Source organism: Vombatus ursinus, unplaced genomic scaffold (assembly GCF_900497805.2).
Source record: "Vombatus ursinus unplaced genomic scaffold, bare-nosed wombat genome assembly UNPS02014945.1, whole genome shotgun sequence".
Lineage (NCBI taxonomy): Eukaryota > Metazoa > Chordata > Mammalia > Diprotodontia > Vombatidae > Vombatus > Vombatus ursinus.
In genome coordinates this window covers 1,190,649-1,212,751 of record NW_020954723.1, presented here as the reverse complement: position 1 = coordinate 1,212,751, position 22,103 = coordinate 1,190,649, and the positions used below count along the sequence as shown (strand labels likewise).

General features: G+C 36.8%; 1 protein-coding gene across 7 annotated transcripts in view; it reads left to right on the top strand.

The window, feature by feature from the left end:
- The window catches only part of LOC114030082 (signal-induced proliferation-associated 1-like protein 1), a 375,977-nt gene that overhangs the window by 296,461 nt on the left and 57,413 nt on the right, over positions 1-22,103 (top strand). For all 7 annotated transcript variants that reach the window (XM_027844744.1, XM_027844745.1, XM_027844746.1 and 4 more), the window contains one exon: positions 359-634. In XM_027844744.1, the coding sequence (XP_027700545.1) occupies positions 359-634 (276 nt within the window). The remainder of the gene's footprint in view (positions 1-358; positions 635-22,103) is intronic.

Below are 22,103 nucleotides of genomic sequence, written 5' to 3'. Positions count from 1 at the left end.
TGTGTGTGTGTGTGTGTGTGTGTGTGTGTGTGTGTGTGTGTGTGTGTTCCCCAATAGATTGTAAGCTTTTGAAAGATAGAGATTGTTGCATTTTTGTCATTCTCTTTCCAACACCTAGCACTGCTTTTAGCACATAATTAAGTGCTTAAGTATTTGTTGACTGATGGATTGCTGCAGCAAAATGTACTTCTATGAATATTTTGGTGTATTATACCTTCCTGCCTTTGGCCTCATGGTGGTATATGCCTAGCAGTGAGATTTCTTTTCATTGCATTGTAACTTGATAAAAGGTTGTGAAGTTTTACCAAGTAAGAAAAGAGGCCTTCACCTGTTTTTCCTTATACTCATGTCTTGACAGGAGCTGCTCTGAAACATACCGCATGCCAGTGATGGACTACAAAATGAATGAAGGGGTTTCCTATGAGTTCAAATTCCCCTTCAGAAATAACAACAAATGGCAGAGAAATGCCAACAAGGGGCAAGGACCTCATGGGTCCCAAGTACCCTCCCAGGTCCAGAGTCCGGTGATTTCTCGAATGGGTACTGGAAAAGGAGATGGGAAGATGCAACCTCCAGAACGAGCTGCCAATATTCCTCGTAGCATTTCTAGTGATGGCCGCCCCTTGGAACGGAGGTAATTATATTCCTTTAAAGGTTAAATTTCTTTGTTATGTGGGAATTGTTTTCAGAGAGGTAGGGGAAAGAGAAATATAAGGGAAAATTTAGGAAATGTAAAAACAAAAGACATCAATGAAATTCATTTAAAAAAAAATTAAATTTCAGTCTGTGCCCAAGATTTACATAAAGCGAAAAAAAGCAGGCCCAACTTTAGGCATTCATATATTTTAATTATTTGAACCTTTATGATGAAAGTTGAAAATTAGCAGACAATCCATAAGGAAATAACTTTCATACTTTCATCATATTATAAAGCAATGATTTGAATAAAGCATGATTACAGCCCAGGAATACCTGTGGCTTCCCCAAAAATGGCAATTTTGAAATTGTAATTTCATTTCCATATGGTACTTAAAAAAAAAAAAAATCAACCCTGAAAATCTAGTACTCCTGTGGATCAGGATTTGGCAAACATCTTTGAGGAGATGGTGACCATATTATCATCTGCGTAAGTATTCATCTTTGCGGGGTAAGTGATGTGAATGCTAGCAACAGGATGCAGGTTTTTGGTTGAGTAACTGTGTTTGTGTTACTTGGTTAATAAAGAGGTGGGAGGAAGGAAGCCAGCTAGTACATTATACCACATACTTTCCACTGCTCTGAAGGTGGAAGAGAGTTATGAAGAGAAGGCTTCACTTGGAGAATGTGTTAAAAAAAAATTAAGTAAAAAGGAGAGGGATTAAGAGACAAAGACAAGAAATAAACATTACAGTGGAGGATGAAATTTAAAGCTAGATTTTGGCACTTTGTTTTGTGATAAATGATCAGATTTCTTTGGGTCCAGAAAACAAAAAGGGAGGGGGGTCCTCACTTTGTTTTTCCTGGCATTCACAATGGAGCGTATTACAGCATTTTGTCTTAAAATAGCTAAACTTTTATTTGGCTGGTAGAGGCAAATCAACCTTGTATATAATTTAGCCTTGCTCTAGTCTCATCTAGCCTAGAGTAAAACTTTTTATGAGAACATTATTTAAACTGAACTAAGTTCTATTAAAATGGAAATGAGTTTGTACTTAAAAATTTTAAATAGATAAGTACTATAAATCTATACCAATGAAGGAGACTGTCCATTTGGATACTCTCAGAGGTTTGTTCACCCTTGCAGTTGCAGCCTCTTCTCTGATGCACACTCTTCAGTGACTTTGCCTCGAGCTATACAGCCATAGTATGTTTTTTTTTCCCCACTACCACTGCCCCTTCTAATACTGCTCAAGAATGGCTTCTTCCATCCCTACTCAGGAAAGGGACCAACATCTCACAAAATATTAAAAGCCTTAGATTGTTAGGGAACATATTTGGTATAATGAGAATGAGTTAAATACTTAACAGCTAAAGTATATTATTTAGGTTCTTAACCATTTAATGACACTAGGGTACCATGTAAATTCAATTTTCAGATGTTACCTAGAGGTGTTGTTTTTTTTTTTAATGTACGTAATTTATTCCCCAAAAATGATTCACTTAAAGAATCTAGCTGATTAGCTCACAAATATATCCCTCCTCTAGTATCACTGTATTTCCATTTGCTAAATTCTAGCTATCTTGGTTTGAATTTTTTTTTAGTCTTAAAAAAAAATCACTGAATTGGTCCTTTGTCCTAAATGTTTCAACTTTGATTCTTCTTGACATGTGCATTAACTAGAATCCATTATTAAATCTAGATTTTTACAGATTTTGTAGATTAAGAAACAATTCTTTGTGATGTTGATAAACACTTATTCCTTAATGCTAAGCCTTTCTTTGAAACAAATCAAGCAAGCTTTCTCATGCCGTTTCTCGTTTTATCTTTATTAAAAAAAATTCTTTTCAGAATTGAATTGAATTTTTGCAGTAGATACGAAGGCCAGTTATGTAAGCATTGACTTGTATTGGTAAAAATATTTTGAAGAGTTAATAATTCTGTGATTCTTTATCATAGAAATCTAGAGCTTGAAGAAAGCTCAGAGACCATTAAGTCCAACCCCTTCACAGATAAAGAAACTGAGGCCCATGAAGGTTTGTTATGTGACTGGCCCAAGGTGTCACACATGTTGACAGAGGTGGGATTTAAACCTAGCTTTTCGACCTCCAGGGCCAGTCCTTTTTCCACTATACCATGCCTCTTTAGCTACTTTTAGCCCTAGAAAATGTGTAATTACATAGGTGCTATGGTGAGTCTTCCAAATCTTAGAAAGTATGCTTCTCATTTCTAAAGATCCCTGACTACATTAGTGTAAGTACTCCCTCCAGGAACATAGATTTCAACACATCCAAGCCTTGGGGTAGTTGGTGTGACAAAAAACAACTTCCACTTGGATGTGAAACTTCTAATGATAAGCCTCTCTGAATTTGGCTAGGCTGATTTAGACATTCAACCTGTCTTTGGGCTTGTACTTGAAGGCTTGCTTAACTCGATATAGGACCTATCAGAGCTGAAACTTCACAGGTATAGCCTTGAAGAACCATGGTTCACCTTCGTTCTGTGATACGGCATATGAAATAAAACTTTAGTGGAAGCAAGGTGTTTTATTGGTGTTTTCTCTTCCTCTTTCTCTCAAGATATGGCAAGCTGTAAAAAGTAAACACTCGCTCTTGGTTTACCTTAAGTGATGGAATGGTCCAAGTGGGCAGGGGTAGGGTTACCAATGTACTAACCAACAATTTGATCTCCTGTGTTTCCCTACCAAAAACTTTCTGTTTCAGGTAGTTCTTTGAGGCAGTAGGGAGGCAGATAGACTACTAGAATGAAGCTTGTTTTGTGAAAAAAAAAAAAAGCCCAGGTAACTCCAAGGTTACAGCTTAATTATATGGCATATCAGTCAAAAATATTTGGCTTATTGACCTAGATGTCCTTCTTTTAATGAAAGTTATGATTAAATGGTTATTCTTTCTTTATGAAAATTTGTCATTGGTTTTTTTTTCATATTTCCTAATCATAAAATTTTAGCTTTGGCATCTTGTAAAATTAAATATCATTTTTGTTTGACTGTCTTTGTCTTGAATGGAGAGAGGCATCATGGCTCAATCAATAGCCAGCTTCAGATACTTCAAATACTCCTGCTGAGCTTATTGACTACATGACCCCAGAGCAAATCACTTAACCTCTCTATGTACAAAAGGAACTCCCTAAAATAGTCAATTGTAAAACGGTTACAGATTGACACTTGTAAAAAGAGGGAATAGAAGTTGGGGAGAAGAACTTGAGTATAAGTAAGATGCTGGTTGAATACTTGGTCTGTTATTGTTGTTGTTGTGAAAACCAGTGATTTTGTCGGTATAGAACTCCCAGACTCTGTCATTGATGTAAATCTATTTAGAGTCTTAAAAGATTTCCTGGGGAACTGAAACTTTAAGTGATTGGTCCTGTGGTCAGTTAGCTTATATATGTCAAAAATAGATCAATCTACTATTCTATCCACTATACAATGCTTTACAATGTTTTCCCCTTCTAAATAGAAGACAGTTCTCTCTGCAAAGGTACTTCAGGATAGCTAACATGCTAAATTAATTTCTAGACTATTGCATAAAATACAGGAATGATGAGTCCTTGACAAAGGATGGAATGTACTTAACAAGGTCCAATAAAGGCATGTTTGCTGGGAGTTTTACAAATTTAATTAGGAGGGCTTTAAACTGAATAGGGAAGGGAAGAGAGAAAGCAGCCCACATTAAATCTGGCAAAACCGGTAACATTTTGAGTAGTAAATACAAAAAAGAAATTAGAAAATAAATGCAATCCGTATGAGACAGTATCCAAGTGGAAGACAAACAATAAAATCCATGTATTTAGGTGCTTGAATATACATATAACATGGATAATAAACAGGGTGAACTAGAGATTGTTATGCAAGAGGACAAATTTTGACTTAATCATTTTCACTGATACTTGATTAGATTGAAGTTTATTACCGGAATTTGGCACTGGAAGAGTTTAAGTTATTCAAAATACAGAAAAGATAAAAGTGGGGTAGGATGGCGTTGTGTTAAATCATACATATGAGGAAAGCCATGAACCAGAGAAGGAAGGCGTAATGGGTGAGAGGCAGTAAAAGAAGCAATATTGTCCCAAAAAGTATCTATGCCTCACCTGAACAGAAAGACATAGATTAGGAGTTCAGGAAAGAGATCACAAATCTGGCACATGTTGTAATAGTAGTGGGGAACTAATATTACCTGGACTGCTCATGTGCTCTTTCTTTCTGCCCAAAGCGGACCAGCTAGTATTTTTTAAAATTTTCATTTGTCTTAATAATAATGTCATCCCTCAAGAGATAGAGAAACCAATAGGGAGAACTTCTGTTCTGGACCTGGCTCTCATCAACTAGGAGTTTCCCGAGATGGAAGTATTGAGAACTTTGTGGGGAAGTAACAGTTCCATTTTTGAAAATGTGAATGAGGATGGGAAAGCCAGGCATACTAAGACATGTACCTTCAGTTTGGGGAGGCACATTTTATAGAATTTAGAAAAACAATAGCTGGGGCGGCTAGGTGGCGCAGTGGATAGGGCACTAGCCCTAAAGTCAGAAGGACCTGAGTTCAAATGTGGCCTCAGACCAAACAGTTGACACTAATTAGCTGTGTGACCCTGGGCAAGTCACTTAGCCCCAATTGCCTAAAAAAAAAAAAAACTGCTGAGGAAGTAGGGGCAGCTAGGTGGTGCAGTGAATAGAGCACCGGCCCTGAAATCAGGAGGACCTGAGTTCAAATCCGGCCTCAGACCAAACACTTGACACTTACTAGCTGTGTGACTCTGGGCAAGTCACTTAACCCCAATTGCCTCACTACAAAAAAAAAAAAAAAAGAATAGCTAAGATCCCAGGGATGAAAATTCTTCAAGGAATGTCAGCCAGAGTGATAGGAAGCTTTTCAATACTAAATCCTGAATACTCAAAGAGGGAGACTTTCAATTAGCAACAAAAAAACAGGGGTAGGGGTGGAGAGGAGCTGTCTCTAACAGATCTTGTAGATTCACAGGTAATTTATTAACCATCTTTGATGTTAAAAAGACATCTACAGAAGATGGAAGGAAGGCCAGGTAATGGAGACTGAATACAATTAGGTTTGGTGACTAAAGCAGTTTCTGCATGCTTTTTTGGCCAACTTGTTATGGCAGTTTTATTTCTTTTAAATATTCTTTAAGAGATAACAAGGGTCAATTTTCCTTTTATTTTTATTTAAATATTTTACAGAGTTAACAGCTTATTTAGATTGGCTTGGAGTTGTTGTACGTGGTATTATCCTTTCATAAATTTAATGTTAATTTCAATCTTTGTTCTAATTAGTTGGTCAGCTGACTCTACACAGCTATAATAAAATCTATTCCAAATAAGCCAGTAGTCATTCAGATAATCTGGTAATGGTTTAAAAAAAAAAAAAACAACAACAACAGAAAAATAGATCAGTGGGACAGATTAGATAGTAATCCATTATTTGATAAACCCAGGAACATAAATTAATGGGAGAAGGACTACCTATTTGACAAATTGGAAAAACTGGGAAGCAATTTGGCAGAAATTGGGCTCAGACAAACATTTTATACCATGTTAAAATAAGTTAAAAATGGATATGTGACAAATTTCACCAGTGAGAAATGAGAAAAAAATAAGATCAGGTGCCCTTTTTTTGCCAAACAGCTGTATCTAGAGGGATAATTTAATAAGATAATTTTTAAATAAAGCATAGAGCATAGAGGAGGTCACAAAAAATATAGTAAATAATTTTGACTATAAAATTTAAATGCTTTTGCACAAATTAAAGTAGTAAAGATAAAATCAGAAGGGAAATTATGGATAGGGAAAATATTGGTATCAAATATCACCCAAAAATTGCCAACCACCAATAAATCCAAAATATAATAGGAATTAACATCAAAAGCTGTTCCCCAGTAGACAAGTGGGAAGAAGAGAGAGCCAGAGAAAGAGATAACAGAGAGAGGGAGAGAGAAGGAGAGACACGGGGAGAAATAAGAGACATCTCCTCTTAAACACAAATGTCTCAAAAGATTTGCAGATATTAAATGAACACTGACAATATGCTCTAAATTACTGTTGGTAAGAGAATTGAAAATTAAAACACTCTGAAGTTTTAGGAGAATATGCTAGTCCTATAAAGGACTACAGTTTCTGTATTTAAATGGGTATCAATTTATTAGGTGAGATTTTCACAGTTGCACAGCAAGGGACCTGATATAATGGAGTCAGAGGACCCAAGTTTAAATCTCACTTTCTGATATGTGGTCTTGGGCAAGTCACTGATATTCCCTGGGCCTCCATTCCTCATCTTTAAACTGGTGGTTGAACTAAAAAAAACCCTTACGACCATTCCAGCTCTAAATCTGTTATCCTAGAATCTCTTAAATAAAACTGCAAATTAAAGAAGAATCCACTTGAGCTGAATATTAGAATTAAGTAGTCAGAGCCCCCTCGTTTTAGACATGAGTCAGCTGTGTTCCAGAGAATTTAATTGACTTGTTGAAGGAGAAAGTCCCAGCAATAGTTGAATGCAGAACTATATTATATCATAAAGTTCACAACACCATCACTTAATTTTTTTCTGATGAGTAGATATAATGAAAAATCAATAATTTAAAGGAGTATGATAAATATCTCTAATAACCTTGCTAAATATATGTAGTTAGGGCCCAAAACAGGAGATTTATTTTAATAATAATTTAACATGAAAAAAAAAAGAGCTTATTTAGGGAAGTTGCTGCACAGTGATTAAAAAATTCAGTCTTTGTTACTAGAATCAGAAGCAAAAACAATTAATTTTGTAATTTTTTTTAAAGGTAGTTTATCTCTGGAGTTCATTCCAGCCCTGAGTCTATGATACATGCTATGCCAGGAAAAAGAAACATAGTATTTAATCTGATAGAGCAATTGAAATTAAATTGAAAGCCAGTAAATTGCCATGACATTTGTTGTTTGTTCAATTTAGATCTGTCATATTTTAAGTACTACAGTTTGTAAATGTATTTCAGTTGAGCCAAACTAAAATTGACTAAGACTGAACTAGGAGTTGCTTTTTGAGTGAATTTGCCATAGAAAAATTTTTAGCTGAAACTAAATTATAGCCCAGTATTTGTCAGCGAGGATAAGGTGATAAAATAAAGTATAATGCTTTGCATGGAGAGTTTTTAGTTACAGATTATTTGCTTTTTGCTGTGGACCAAATGAGCTAATGTATATAAAGTATTTGGCAAACCTTAGTGCATTATTTTGAAGTGCCCCTAATATCGATTGTTTTATTCACAAGAACACTTGATACTTAGGCACTTGGGGTCATGACTAACAATGTTTCACCTGGCAAAGTCATAGTTGCAAGCAAGAAATAGCCAGCTGCGAAGAGAGAAATTCAAATCTGTTCCCAGACTTCTGGTATCTGCATTTCTTGGGTGTAATTGTCCTGTAAGGTCATGCCCATATTGAAAAACTTGTTCTTCTCCAACCTTGAGAATGAATACAGTAGTACTTCTGTCTATGTACCCCCTTGTTCATCTTAACACAATGGTACCATTCGGATGTTGCTCACTTGATGGTATTAAAAACAAATTGGCTTTCCCAATTTTACAGATTTAAGGTTAAAATAGAGATGATACTGCATTAGCTCATTTCTGAATGAATATTAATTCTGCCATTTTGTTATTTTTTAAATGCTCTATATCAGCATTCTCAAAGTGGGGTATGCATAAGATTAGGGTGCAGGAAGAAATTACAAAGAGTGGCTTTAAAACATTCCTACAGTAAAGCCAAGGATTGGCTATGATACTAATAATTCGAACGCAAGTGAACAAAAAGAAAATGGTAGGGCTGACCCTTTTCCTGTTCTTTGTATGAGCTCATTGTCAGTTGCATTATGAGGTAAAATCAATGATAGATTAATCAGATTTGACAAGAAGTTTGACTAGAACATTTGAAGTGACCAGGAAGAGTATTTGAAATATGGATTTACATTAACTATCATTAATACTGAACTGCAGCCCAAGTATGTATTTTGCCTTCAGATAATAGCTAATAATAGTGTGAAACCATCATAATTAGTAAGACATTTATAAACTCAGCTTCATGTTCTGTATAAACATGAAAATGATTCTCTATAATTCTTTTTTCAGCACTGTTTTAAGTCAACCAATACTCAATCCAATACATATTAAAATTTGGCTTAACTGAATGATAAATGTTTAGAAGAAGCCTTTTTTATAGTTTCTTAATAGTGAAAAACTATATGCCATTGGGGAAGCACTTCCCTTTCCTGACTTTTTTAATAGTTTGAAATAATATATGGAAAACAATATGGTAACCAATTAAAATTCATTTCTTTGTCAGCAAATATTACCGGAAGATGTAGAGAAAACATTGCTATCAAAAGTATTAGAGAAATTAATCAATATGGGAAGTTTGCTTTATGATTATGTGAGAATACAGGTGTTTCTAACATGACTCAGCTTATGGCATTTACTAGATCGGTTTCAATACTGAAATACATTAAGAATTGATTGTATTGTGAGGAACTAAAGGAGAAATGTACTAGAGAAGATATATTCTCAATGGTAAATGGCTTCTTTATTAAAAATAGTGATTGGGTGGCTGCTTTGATTGAAATGTAAAAATTACAACAGCAGCAATCAAGTTCTAGGTTAGCATCACATAAAGTTGATTCAGTGCATCGTTCATAGGCAAGCCCCAAAGGAAGATGGAGAGAGAAGTGCACAGAGTGCTACAGGATGTCATCAAGGTGGCTAATTTTATAAAAACAAGACCTTTAAATAATCAAATATTTACCACACTTGTAATGACATGAGCAGTGACCATGAAAATCTTTTGTACTCACAGATGTGTGTGCTGTTTGTCTCTTGGCTAAATCCTTCAAAGAGTTCTCAAACTTAAAAATGAGTCATGCATTTTTTTCTTTTACAAAAGGACAAGTACTCCAAATTTGCCAACCTTTTCTGTGATAACAAGAGGCTGACAGTACTATGTTCCCAATAGAGAGTTTAAAAAAAAAACTCTAATCTGCCCCTTCAAAGTAAAGGTGATGTTCTAACTTGAAATGAGAAGGAAACTCATGCTAAGGAGAGTACATTTTGAAAGTCGATGTTTGGATATATTTCCCTCATGAAACGATTTCTTTGGCAGAAATTTAAAAAAAAAACATATCTGCGAACTTTAAAACTTGGAAACATAATTTTCTAACCTGCTTAAAAACTTCCAAATAAGGAGTTTCAGTGGGTCTTTAACCCATTTGACAAAAATATAAACTTGCAATATCTTTCGATTGGACTATAAGAACAAGGGAAGATTGGCAGAAAGAATTGAAAAATTAGTAAGTTTAGGTAATGATATGCTTTCCCAATTCATATTACATATCTTTGTGAGTTGTCTTTTGTCAGCTATGACTGTCATTAAAACCAAGTATCAGAATAAACCAAACTTAGAACCAGACCATTAAATTGCAGTATCCTAAAGTATTAAACCAGGATTAAAAAAAAAATAGGGAAACCTATTTAATCACATTGTTCTCATAAAATATTATTACTATTAATAAATTATTTTAAATATTGTTTATTTCATCTTTATCTCATTCTCTTAAACCTGTAATTATGTAAAATTTGTACAATGATGCAAGTATATAATTTGTAACAATATACAGCTATATATATATAAATATGGGTACAGATGCAAATCATACATATATGCACGTGTATATACATGTATTTACACACATACATAGGAATCTGTGTATTTATGCATATGTGTGTGTTACACATAAATATATATCTATTTCTCTGTTAAAGCTTTTTTTTTTTTTTTTTTTACTTTTCGGGAATATACACTCAAAAAAGTTTGGAGAATGTTATTCTGTACGGCAAAGTCCAATTAAAATGTAAAAGATAAAGCCTTGAAAGGTTGGTTTCTAAAGACAGTAGAGACATTTTCTCTGGAGAAGACTCATAAATGTCAGGCTTCTTCAGCCTCAGCTTCTCCAGGTATCTGGGTTAGATCACAGTCATGATCATGAATCTAGGGATGGAGGAGACCTTAGAGGTTGTGTAGTCCAGTGGCTTCATTTTACAGATGAGAAAACTGGGTCCCGCAGAGCTTAATTGACTTTGTCAAAGGTCATGCAGGGAGTAAAAAGCAGAGCTGAGATTTGAACTCACATCCTTTGACTCTAAGGTTAGCGTTCCAAGCTTATCACTTTTTCTATCACCACCAGTTCTGCATGTTAAAATTTATTTCCATGGAGACACTTTGTGTTTCTGCCTACCAAAAATTTACCTTTAACCTCAGATGGAATAGGAGAGTAGATTTGTTAGATACCTATTGGAAATTGTGATTTTCAAGCAATGTTAGAAATCACAGATAATTAATAATAATAATAGCAACTAGCATGCAGTGCTGTAAGGTTTTAAATCACTTTAAAAATATTATCTCATCCTCCCAACCTATTATTATCCCTGTTTTACAGATAAGGAACCTAAGGCAGACTTATTCTCCCAGAGGGACTTCAGATGCCGTGTCATGTAATCCCCCTGTGTTATAGATGAGGGCACTGAGGCCCAGGAAGATTAAATGATTTTTCCAAGATTTACACAGGTCATAGTTATCAGAGGTGAACCTTGAATTCAGGGTCTCTAAGACTAGAACGAGTGTATGCAACCTCATAGGAGGCTCAGGAAGAAGTCCTGATGATGGAGGATAATTAAAAATTATTTTGTAGACAAGGTCAGGTTTGCTAGTTAAGCAATTTGTTTAATTTATCCTTGTATCATTGAAAAAAATTTTTTTAGTCTAGACCTGTGGTTTTACCAGTGTAAGGCAGGGGTGGGGAACCTGTGGCCTTGAGGCCACATGTGGACCTCTAGGTCTTCAAGGGCAGCCCTTTGACTCCAAACTTCACAGAACAAATCCCCTTGATAAAAGGCTTCAGGTTCCCTACCCCTGGTGTCGGGTGTGTAGGAACACAGAGTGTTCCCTCTCTTCCAGTGAAGATCAGCTACTCATCTCTAATGTCTACTCTTAGAGAATTGCCTAAGAGCACCGAGATATTGAGTGATTGGCCTAGGGTTACACAGTCAGCACCTGTCAGATACAGTATTTGAAGCCAGGTGTTCCTTACTAAACCTCTGTCCACTATGACATCATTGAAATTTATACATTTAATTTGATTCAGTATTAAGTCCCTTCTATGTACAAGGCCTTTGTGAAGGTGTTAAGAATACTAAGATAAAAGACATACCTTCAAATTACCTGCAGTTATAGGATAGAACACTTAAAATGTAAGTATGGTATGGTACAAGGTACAATTTGACAGACAAAGGAAAGCTCTAAAAAGATTTCTCTGGAGAGTATCTAGAAAAATTGAGGGAAAGACCACTTTAATTTGGGGGACCCTCTTTCAAATGAGAAGGATGAGGGTTTCATGGAGGAAGTCATCTGAATTGGACTTTGAATAACATTTTTATTCCTTCTCAAATAATCATATCCATGAAAAATTGAACTTTCCTGTATCCGTTTCTCAGGGGAGAATTATTACCATTTTGAAATAGTGAGAGATGCTGCTCTGTTAGGAAAACCTGAGTTCTAATCTAACCTCATACTTATTATGTGCCCATGTGACTATGGACAAGCCATTTAACTTCCGTGAATGTCCTCCAGTTAACAATGACATAGTACCTACATCACAGAGCTGTTGAAAAATAATATAGGTCATGCTGTGTAAGCCTTCAAGCACTCTATAAATGTTAGCTGTTATTCATTGTTGGAGGACATACGCCTCTTTGGTGTTGATATGATGTCAAGAAGCAAGAAGTCTAGAGAAAAGCTCCCAGCCATGTTTGTGGATGACACCTCCATCCCCATCCTCACCCCCCAGGAGATTTTTAAAAGTACATAGCAGGGGGCAGAGCCAAGATGGTGGGAGCAAAAGCAGTGACTTGCTTGAGCTCTCCCCCAAACTCCTCCAAATAACTATTAAAAATGGCTCTAAACAAATTCTAAAGCAGCAGAACCCACAAAAAGACAGAGTGAATCAAATTTCAAGCCCAAGACAGCCTGAATGGTTGATCAGAAAGGTGTATCGCACTGGGCTGGGAGAGGAATTCAGTTTGACGTGGGCGCGCAGGCTGCAGCGACCCTGGAGCAGGCCTCAGAGGACTGAACCGCGGGCAGCTGTGGTGGTTTCCAGACTTCTCAACCCATGAACGCCAAAGACAACTTGGAAGGTCAGTGGGAAAAGTCTGTATCAGCGGGGAGAGAGAGAAGCTGGTGGTCTCAGCTCCAGTCCCCGAGCTCAGCAGGGACAGCGGCTGTCTCCTGAGCTTCTGGCCCACAGACTGAGGAAGAATCGAGTGGATGATCAGAGGGGGATTGCAAGGATCTCTCTGCTGCTGCAGGGTTCTCTTGCTTTGCCTGTGCTTGGATCTGGGTCACAGTTCTGGTTGTCGGTCCTGGGGCAAGGAGGAGCGCTGGTGTGGTGGAGCTTGTAGTGGCTGTAGAGAGGAAACCGTCCTCACAGTTCCAAGACAGAAAAGAGTACTCATAGACCAGAGCACAGGCCAGGAAAGGAGTAAACACCTCACCCTTGATCATACCACCTTGGAAGAACTGAAAATTTACAGGTCCCTAGAAGTATCTCTGAACACAGCTGCACAAAACCCCAGAAGCTTGGGACAGTACATTCTCTACACTGTAAACAGACTCCTACCTTAATAAAGAGTTTATAACTCAAGTAATTGACTGGGATCATGAGCAAGCAGTGCAAAAAGAGTCAGACTTACTTTGATGAAAAAGAGGATCAAAACATACAACCAGAAGAAGACAACAAAGCCAAAGCTCCTACATCCAAAGCCTCCAAGAAAAATATGAATTGGTCCCAGGCCATGGAAGAGCTCAAAAAGGATTTTGAGAAGCAAGTAAGAGAAGTAAAGGAAAAACTGAGAGTGATGCGAAAGGAGACCCCCAAAAATACTGAAGAAATAATATCTTAAAAAATAGCCTAACCCAAATGGCAAAAGAGGTCCAAAAAGCCAATGAGGAGAAGAATGCCCTTAAAAGCAAACTTAGCCAAATGGCAAAGGAAGTCCAAAAGCTTACTGAAGAAAATACTTCCTTAAAAATTAGAATGGAGAAATTGGAAGATAGGGACAATTTGAGAAATTAGGGCACTGTAACACTAATCAAAAGGAATGAAAAAAATAGAAGAGAATGTGAAATATCTCATTGGAAAAACAACTGACCTGGAAAATAGATCCACGAGAGAGAACTTAAAAATTATTGGATTATCTGAAAGTCATGATCAAAAAAAGAGCCTAGACATCATCTTTCAAGAAATTATCAAGGAAAACTGCCCTGATATTTTAGAACCAGAAGGCAAAATAGAAATTGAAAGAATCCACTGATCACCTCCTGAAAGAGATCCCCAAAGGAAAACTCCTAGGAATATTGTAGCCAAATTCCAGAATTCCCAGGTCGAGGACAAGATATTGCAAGCAGCCAGAAGGAAACAATTCAAGTATTGTGGAAACACAATCAAGATAACACAAGATTTAGCAGCTTCTACATTAAGGGTCCAGAGGGCATGGAGTATGATATTCCAGGGGGAAAAGGAATTAGAACTACAACCACGAATCACCTACCCAGCAAAACTGAGTATAATCCTTCAGGGTAAAAAATGATCATTCAGTGAAATAGAGGACTTTCAAGCATTCCTGTGGAAAAGACCAGAGCTTAATAGAAAATTTGACCTTCAAATACAAGACTCAAGTGAAACATGGAAGAGGTAAATAGGAAAGAGAAATCATAAGAGACTTATTAAGATTGAACTGTTTACATTCCTGCAGGGAAAGATGATATTTGTAACTCATGAGTCCTTTGTCAGTATTAGGGTAGTGGGAGAGAAAAAATTATATGTTTGTATAGATAGATAGACAGGGTGAGTTGAAGATGAAGGGGTGATATCTGGAAAATAAAATTAAGGGGTGGGACAAGATTATACTGGAAGAAGGAGAAAGGGAGAAGTAGAATGAGATAAAACATCTCACATGAAACAGACAAGAAAAGGCTTTTACAGTGGAGGGGAAATGGGGGAAGGTGAGAGGGAATGAGTGAATCTTATTCTCATAGGATTTGGCTTAAGGAGGGAATAACATACACAATGGGGTATGGAAATCTATCTAACTCTATGGGAAACTAAGGGGGGAAGGGGACAAGAGAGCAGGGGGGTTGATAGAGGGGAAGGCAGATTGAGGGAGGGGATAATCAAAAGCAAACACATCTGAGGAGGGACAGGGTCAAAAGAGAGAATAGAATAAATGGGGGGTAGGATAGGATGAAGGGAAATATACTTAGTTTTTCACAACAGGACTACTATGGAAGTGTTTTACATGACTACACATCTATAACCTGTATCGAGATGCTTGCCTTTTCAATGAGGGTGGGTGGGGAGGGAGGAAGGGAGAAAATTTGTAACCCAAAGTTTTTTTGTTTTTTTAAGGCAATTGGAGTTAAGTGACTTGCCCAGGGTCACACAGCTAGTAAGTGTCAAGTGTCTAGTCTGAGGGAGGATTTGAACGCAGGTCCTCCTGACTTCAGGGCCGGTGCTCTATCCACTGCACCACCTAGCTGCCCCTGTAACCCAAAGTTTTGAAAACACTTGTTAAAAATTTAAAAATTTTAAAAAAAAGTACATAGCTAAGAGTGGCAGAAGTTAGGAAAATGTGGATGGGTGACCCTCTGTCTCATTGGAGAAGGAAGTACATACATAATGAGATCACATTCATTTAAGTATGATTAGTTAAATTTATCCTTATAAAAATGAAAGTAGAACTTGGATGTCACTTTTCAGATTCCAGCACAAGTTGGAGAAGTATCTGCCTTCCATAAGCATAAAAAATCAAAACTATTTCCTCAATGTAGAAAAAAGGTTTTGCAAGAATCCAATCAACACATCAGGGAGAGAGAGTTTATGACAGGAGTGATAAAAATTAAAAGCATTTGATTCTATACATGTCCAAACATGCAGTTCTTACAGGGTTCTTAGTGTGGGAGGACTGCGCTTAACTCTTCCCAGAAAAGTGTGTTAGGCTGCTGGGTGACCCAGTTTGGAGGTAGCTACTTGGCCAAAAAAGAAATACATCCTTGAAACTTATTGGGGTGGGGCAACTGGGGCACTAAACCCTCAAGGGAAATTGACCTGGCCATGACTTAAAACTTCATCTCTCCCTTTAGCTTCCTATGCAACAGATTCAGCTGCAGGTGACTACCTTTCCTGAAGCCAGAATTAAATATTTTATTATTGAACCTGCTTAGAACTCAAATCTTTAGGGAGCCAGCAGTCTTGGGTTCATTTCCTCAGTTAACAAGCATTTACTAAGCCAGATACTATGCTAGACACAAAGCCAAAAAAACTGAAGCAGTACCTCCCCTCAAGGTGCTTACTCTCCATTGAGGAGAAAATATATACCTATGTAAGTATGTGTCTGTGTGTGTGTATTATACATATATACATACATAAGCATGTATATCCTGTAGGAGTAGCACTTGAGTTTGAGGTAACTAAGAATTTTATGGAGTAAAAGAGGGAAGGAGAGAGAGGAGAAGAAAAAATAGAACCACCCCTCGTCCAACAACTACAAGATTTCATTTGTTAATTATAATATTGCCAAGAATGGCTGAGATAACAAAGCCTTGTAATGCCATCTCACCCCTATTGGTGGGTTGATAATATTCATCACCATCATCCTGCCTACTATATCATAACTGATCTGGCAAATTCCATCTAGTCTGGTGATGATCTTAATCACTCTGGACAATGGTATCATTTTTTGCTCCCTTGGTTTACATTGCCAGATTACATTCAGTTATATAGTTACTGAGAATCAAAATCAAATACTTGTTGGGAAAATATTTGGATAATTGATTTTTTAAATGTGATGTTTCTTTAAAAATTTTTCTTTAAAATTACCAATCTTATCAAGAAAACCAAAAATCGGGGGCAGCTAGGTGGTGCAGTGGACAGAGCTCCAGCCTTGGAGTCAGGAGGACCTGAGTTCAAATATGACCTCAGACACTTGACACTTACTAGCTGTGTGACCCTGGGCAAGTCACTTAACCCCATTGCCTAGCCAAAAAGAAAAAGAAAGCCAAAACTCAGTGATGGGGGAAAAAAACTATCTGCAATTAATTCCTTTAGTCAATATGGAATTGTTTCCATAGATATTTATTCAAGTCCTTTGTTCTGTTCCTTGGAAGATGAGAAGGTATAAAGACTTCTTTTAATAGAAATCACTTATTTTATGCCATGGTGACAATTTAGGTCTTTGTTTCTAATCTTGCCATTAGTAAGGTACTTGGAGAGATAAATGTGCTGAATTTCCTTTACTTTTTCATGAAAGAGTAATTGACAATTAAACAAACAAGGAATTATTTGATAGATAAGATACCTTTGTTTAAAAAAACTAAAATCTGCATACTAATATTGAATAAGTCTTGCATATATTCATATACAAATATATGTATGTGTGATCTGGAGTGTCAAGCTGGTCTGTCAATTGCTGTTACTACCAAGCATGCCAAAGCCACACCATAATGGGGACCATTGGCAGAGTTAGAGGGCAGCCAAGAAGTTATCCTGAAGAATTCCAGGCTAGTGTGCTCCAAAACACAAAGCAAAACTACTCCGAGGTTTCACCTCAAATCCAGCAAATTGGCAAAGATGATAAGAGACAGAAAAAAATGTTTAAAATGAGGGCTGTGGGAAGATAGGCACACTGATATGTTAGTAGCACTGGGAACTGGTCAAACCATTCTGGAAAGTAAATTGGAATTATAACTAAAATGTCTGTACCCTTTTTACTCAGACATACCACTGCTTAGTATCTGTTCTCTAGATGTCAAAGATAGAAGAAAGAAAGGAAGGTCCAGAATACCAAAAGCCATAGTAACAATTTTTGTGGTATCAAAAAACTGGAAACAGTAGACACCTGCTGATAGGAGAAAGGCTAAACTGTGAAAATAATGGACTATTACTGTACATTAAGACATGGCAGATATCAAGAATTCAGAGAAGATTAGGAGCATGTGAATTGATGCAGAGTGAGGTAAGCAGAACCAGGAAAACAATAGAGAGAGAGAGAGATATCTTTATAGATATGTAATGATTACAACAATGTAAATAGAACAATAAAATAGAACTGGACATGGTGTAACTATAATATTCAAGGTTGGCCTTGGAAAAAGTTGAAATAAATATACCTCCTTCCCTCCACTTCAGAGACTGTGCATGTGGAATTTTACATCTACTGTCAGATACTACCTTAGTAAATGTGTTAGTAGATTTTGCTGATTTTTTTTTCCCTTTCCATTTTGATCTTTGTTACAAGGGAAAGCGCACTGGGTGGGATGGTTACTTATATTCAGAAATGATATGGTATAAAAAATTTATTTAAATAATAATAAAATTTATTTTAAAAAATAAAACTTAGGATTATGAAAATACATTGATGATAAATACTTTGTGAATGGCTCAAGAATGAAGTCCACCAAATCAGATTTTATCAAGCTCCAAATGAACAAACTCCAAATTCTGCATTCTGCCATTCAAGGTCCTCTGTTTTGTTGTTCAGTTATTTTAGATGTGTCTGACTCTTTGTGACCCCATTTGGGGTTTTCTTGGCGAAGATACTGGAGTGGTTTGCCATTTCCTTCTCCAACTCATTTTACACACGAGGAAACTGAGGCAAACAGGGTGAAGTGACTTGCCCAGGGTCACATAGCTAATAAGTGTCTGAGGCCGGATTTAAACTCAGGTCCTCCTGACTCTGGCCTTGGCACTTTATCCACTATGCCACCTAGCCATCCCAAGGCTCATCCTGATGCGCTGACCCTAATCTAACTTTCCAGTCTCATCACTTTCAGCTTCTCTACACATACAGTGAGTTCTAGCCAAGCTGGACTACTTGGTGTCCCCTGAGCCACACCCACTGTTTTCCCCATTTCCTTTACCTAAAATGTTCTCGCCTTCTCATTCCACCCACAGACGTTCCTGTTGAATTTTACATATCCTACATAGCCTATTCATGGAGGCATGTAATCCTTGCCACTGTGGGAGGCAGAATTTAATGGATTGCTTGAGTTCATAGGTTCTGAGCTACAGTAGAGCTAAAGCTGATTGGATTTCCACGCTGCATCAAATGGCGAGTCCCTGGGAGCACAGAGTCATCATACTACCCAAGGAAGGGCAAAGTAGCCCAAATTGGAAAATCAGGGCAGATTAAAGTTGAAAGGGACAGAAAAACAGACATGGAAAGAGAAAGATCTTCAAGCGGAACTTAGCTTTCACTTTTTCTATGAAACCTTTCCAGATTGCTCTTCATTGCCCTTTGTGCCTCTCATATGATAACTTAAACTATGCTACCTTATATTTGTATATTTGTCTTATTACCCACTGCTAGATTATAAGGTTCATTAAGAACAGGGACTATCTTAGAGGTTTTTTTTTTCCTATCCCCAAAACTTCAGAACAATGCCTTTTACTAGACGATGCTCGATAAATGTTTAAAGAATGATTGGATTGTGTTTGTTGAATCTACTCATTCCTAAGCCTTGGAACCTATTCTGTACGTACATACAGCATCCCACTCTGACTTAAAACCCATCTTCTTTGGGAAAAGATTCTTTAATATGTCCCAGGCTGTGTGCATGTACCAGCTTGCCAGTAGCTGTGAAGTGGTGATCATTTATCAGAATATGATAAATTGCATTTGTATAAGGGAATCCTTCCTTGTGAAGCTGACCTTGCCACGGGATGATCAATATTAGAATTGCACCCCTATGAAGAGTTGGTGTCTGTGTCTCATACTCTTAAAGTACTCCAAGAATGGGTAGGAAATGAGATTGTTTGCATCCAAGCAGTTTGTTTAAATCTCTTTTGGGCCAAAATTGTGTTACCTCGATTTGTTTTGGGAAAGTTCTTTGATTTCTGCCTTGCACGTGTTCATGTCCATACACACCGTTGAATGTAGGAGCAGAAGGCACTTTGGTCTTGCTCTTTGACAGATGTTATTTTAATTGCTAAATGTTAGTAAAGTGCTGTGCTGAATTGAGGGCTGGAGGTAGATAATCCATCAGTCTTGCTGCTATTCAGGTCAGTTTAGCTTGTTTGTTATTGTCATTTCTAGACTTGCATTTGAGATATGGAGGCCTTCAGTCATGTTAACATCTCTAATCAATGTTGTCAAATTGGAGAGAAAGGTAGCACATACAGGCATGATTGAATCTAAAACGTTACAACTCATGTGGGAAAAGATTTTGACATAAATCACACTGGGAGAGATTGTTTCTTGTCCATAAATTTTAATCAGTCAGTTTGAAGGTCAGTTTTTAACAAGTAAATTTGTGTATTTACTGTAGGAAGTTTGGGGGCACTGAGGGCAGGATGGTGTGCATGTTGGGGAGATGTAAATAGAAGGAAAGAGAGATTTTCTCACCTCCCTACCCCCACCATCCTTTGTGCACGGGCATGTGCGCGCGCGCGTGTGTGTGTGTGTGTGTGAAGAGCAGGTTATCGAAAAAAGCTAGCATTTTTCTTAGCATTTTTTTCATGTACAGATAATACTTTTGGGAAAATGAGGAACTGGTATTGACCTTCTTGGACCAACTTTCTCTAAATTTCCAGTGCGTTAGCTTTTTGTTTTCTTTGCAAGAAAATACTTCAGGATTTTTGTCTTAGGCACTTAAATGGGAGTAACCTAAACACAGTCCTGCAGACTGAGGAATCTGTTGGATTCAAACTCTGATAGCCATGATTTTTTTTTTCGTTGCTGCATTCTTGGTATTACAGAAAAGTGCTAGGATTCATTTCTCCAGACAGAAATTGGGAAGTCCTAGGGAACATTTGGTATAAGTTACTTTACAAATATTTAGCTATTTCTTGGCCAGATTCAGAAAAAATGTAAGGAGGGGAATTTCTGAAATTAATGCTAAAATACTTGAAAAATTCCTTTCTTGCAGTGACTAAAACACTATTAATAAATGTTTTTATATTTACTTCTGTTGAAAATCTCAGAGCACTTTTTTCCATTTTTTAAATCTTATTTTTATTACTGTCTCTTTTTACATCACTTTCATTTCTGAATATGTCGTTCCTCCCCTTCTAAGTTGGCCATCTCTCATGACAAAAAAGAGAAAGAACCAACATAACAACTTTGTCTGACAGTATATTCAGTATTCCATATCTATAGTTCCCCACATCTACACAAAGAGGAGGTATATTTTCTCAACTTCCTCTCCAGGGACAAACTTGGTCATTATGATTATAGAGTCTTCAGTTTTTGTTGTTGTTCTTTCTGTTTTCAGTGTTGTAATCATATTATGACTATTGGGGTTTTGGTTCAACTTACTTTACTCTGATGCATCCCAGTGCTTTTTGGAAATACCCCATTCTGCTTTTTATCTGGAAATAAAATTCATGCTCCTTCCCCTTGTAACAAAGAAAACTGTTTAAACAAAAATACTCTTATACAGTGACCTCATCTGCCAATGTGTATAAAATTCTGCCCACTTAGACCACCCTCTCCTCCCACTTTTGTCTAGAGGAAGAAGGTATTCTTTATCTATGTTATGGGGCCATATTGGTCTGTTAATTACTTAGGCTTCAACTCCCTTTTAAGATGGTTTTCATTTACATTGTAAAATTTGTTCTTTACATTCTACATATTTCATCAGTTTTCTTTCTGCCACAACACACTTTAGTCTTGATTATTTCCATAGCTCTGAAGTGGACAGAATTTTCTGTAGGAAGATGATAACCAAAAAAAAAAAAAAAGGAGGAGGAAAAAGAAAAAGAAATAAATCCAGTTTTTATGGCTCTATGTGATTTTTAGTGGAAGTGTTTTTCTCATTTTTAGGTGAGAAGATGGAGAATCAGAGCAGGAAAATTACTTAATACATGGTCACATAGCTAGTATCAGAACTGGGATTTGAATCCAGCTCTTTATGATTCCACTACACCACATTATATGACAGCCTTGTCTCTTTGTGTAATTTCTTTTTTATTATAAACTTAATAAATATTAACAAACATGAACATTTCAAGGTTCAAAGAAAATCAGAAAGGAATATTATATGTCACTGTGAACTTCTATTGCATAGAGTTTTCCCCACTATGTACAGATTTTTAAAGTAATTCAAATTTAACATGGTAGTTCCAGCATTTCTTATCTTTGTCTCCTTTTGAGCTTCCTTCTGCTTTCTTCTTTTTGTGTTTTTAATGATTTGTGGACATTTTTTGTTTCTTACTTTTTTTGGTATTACTTTCTACCCCTTGACTATTCCCCCCTAAATTCCCCTGCCACCAAAAAAGAAAAGAAAATCCTTCAGTGTAACAAATTAATAGTCATTGTGTCAGAGCACTTTTAATAATCCAGCCACAACCCAGAAACTCACCTA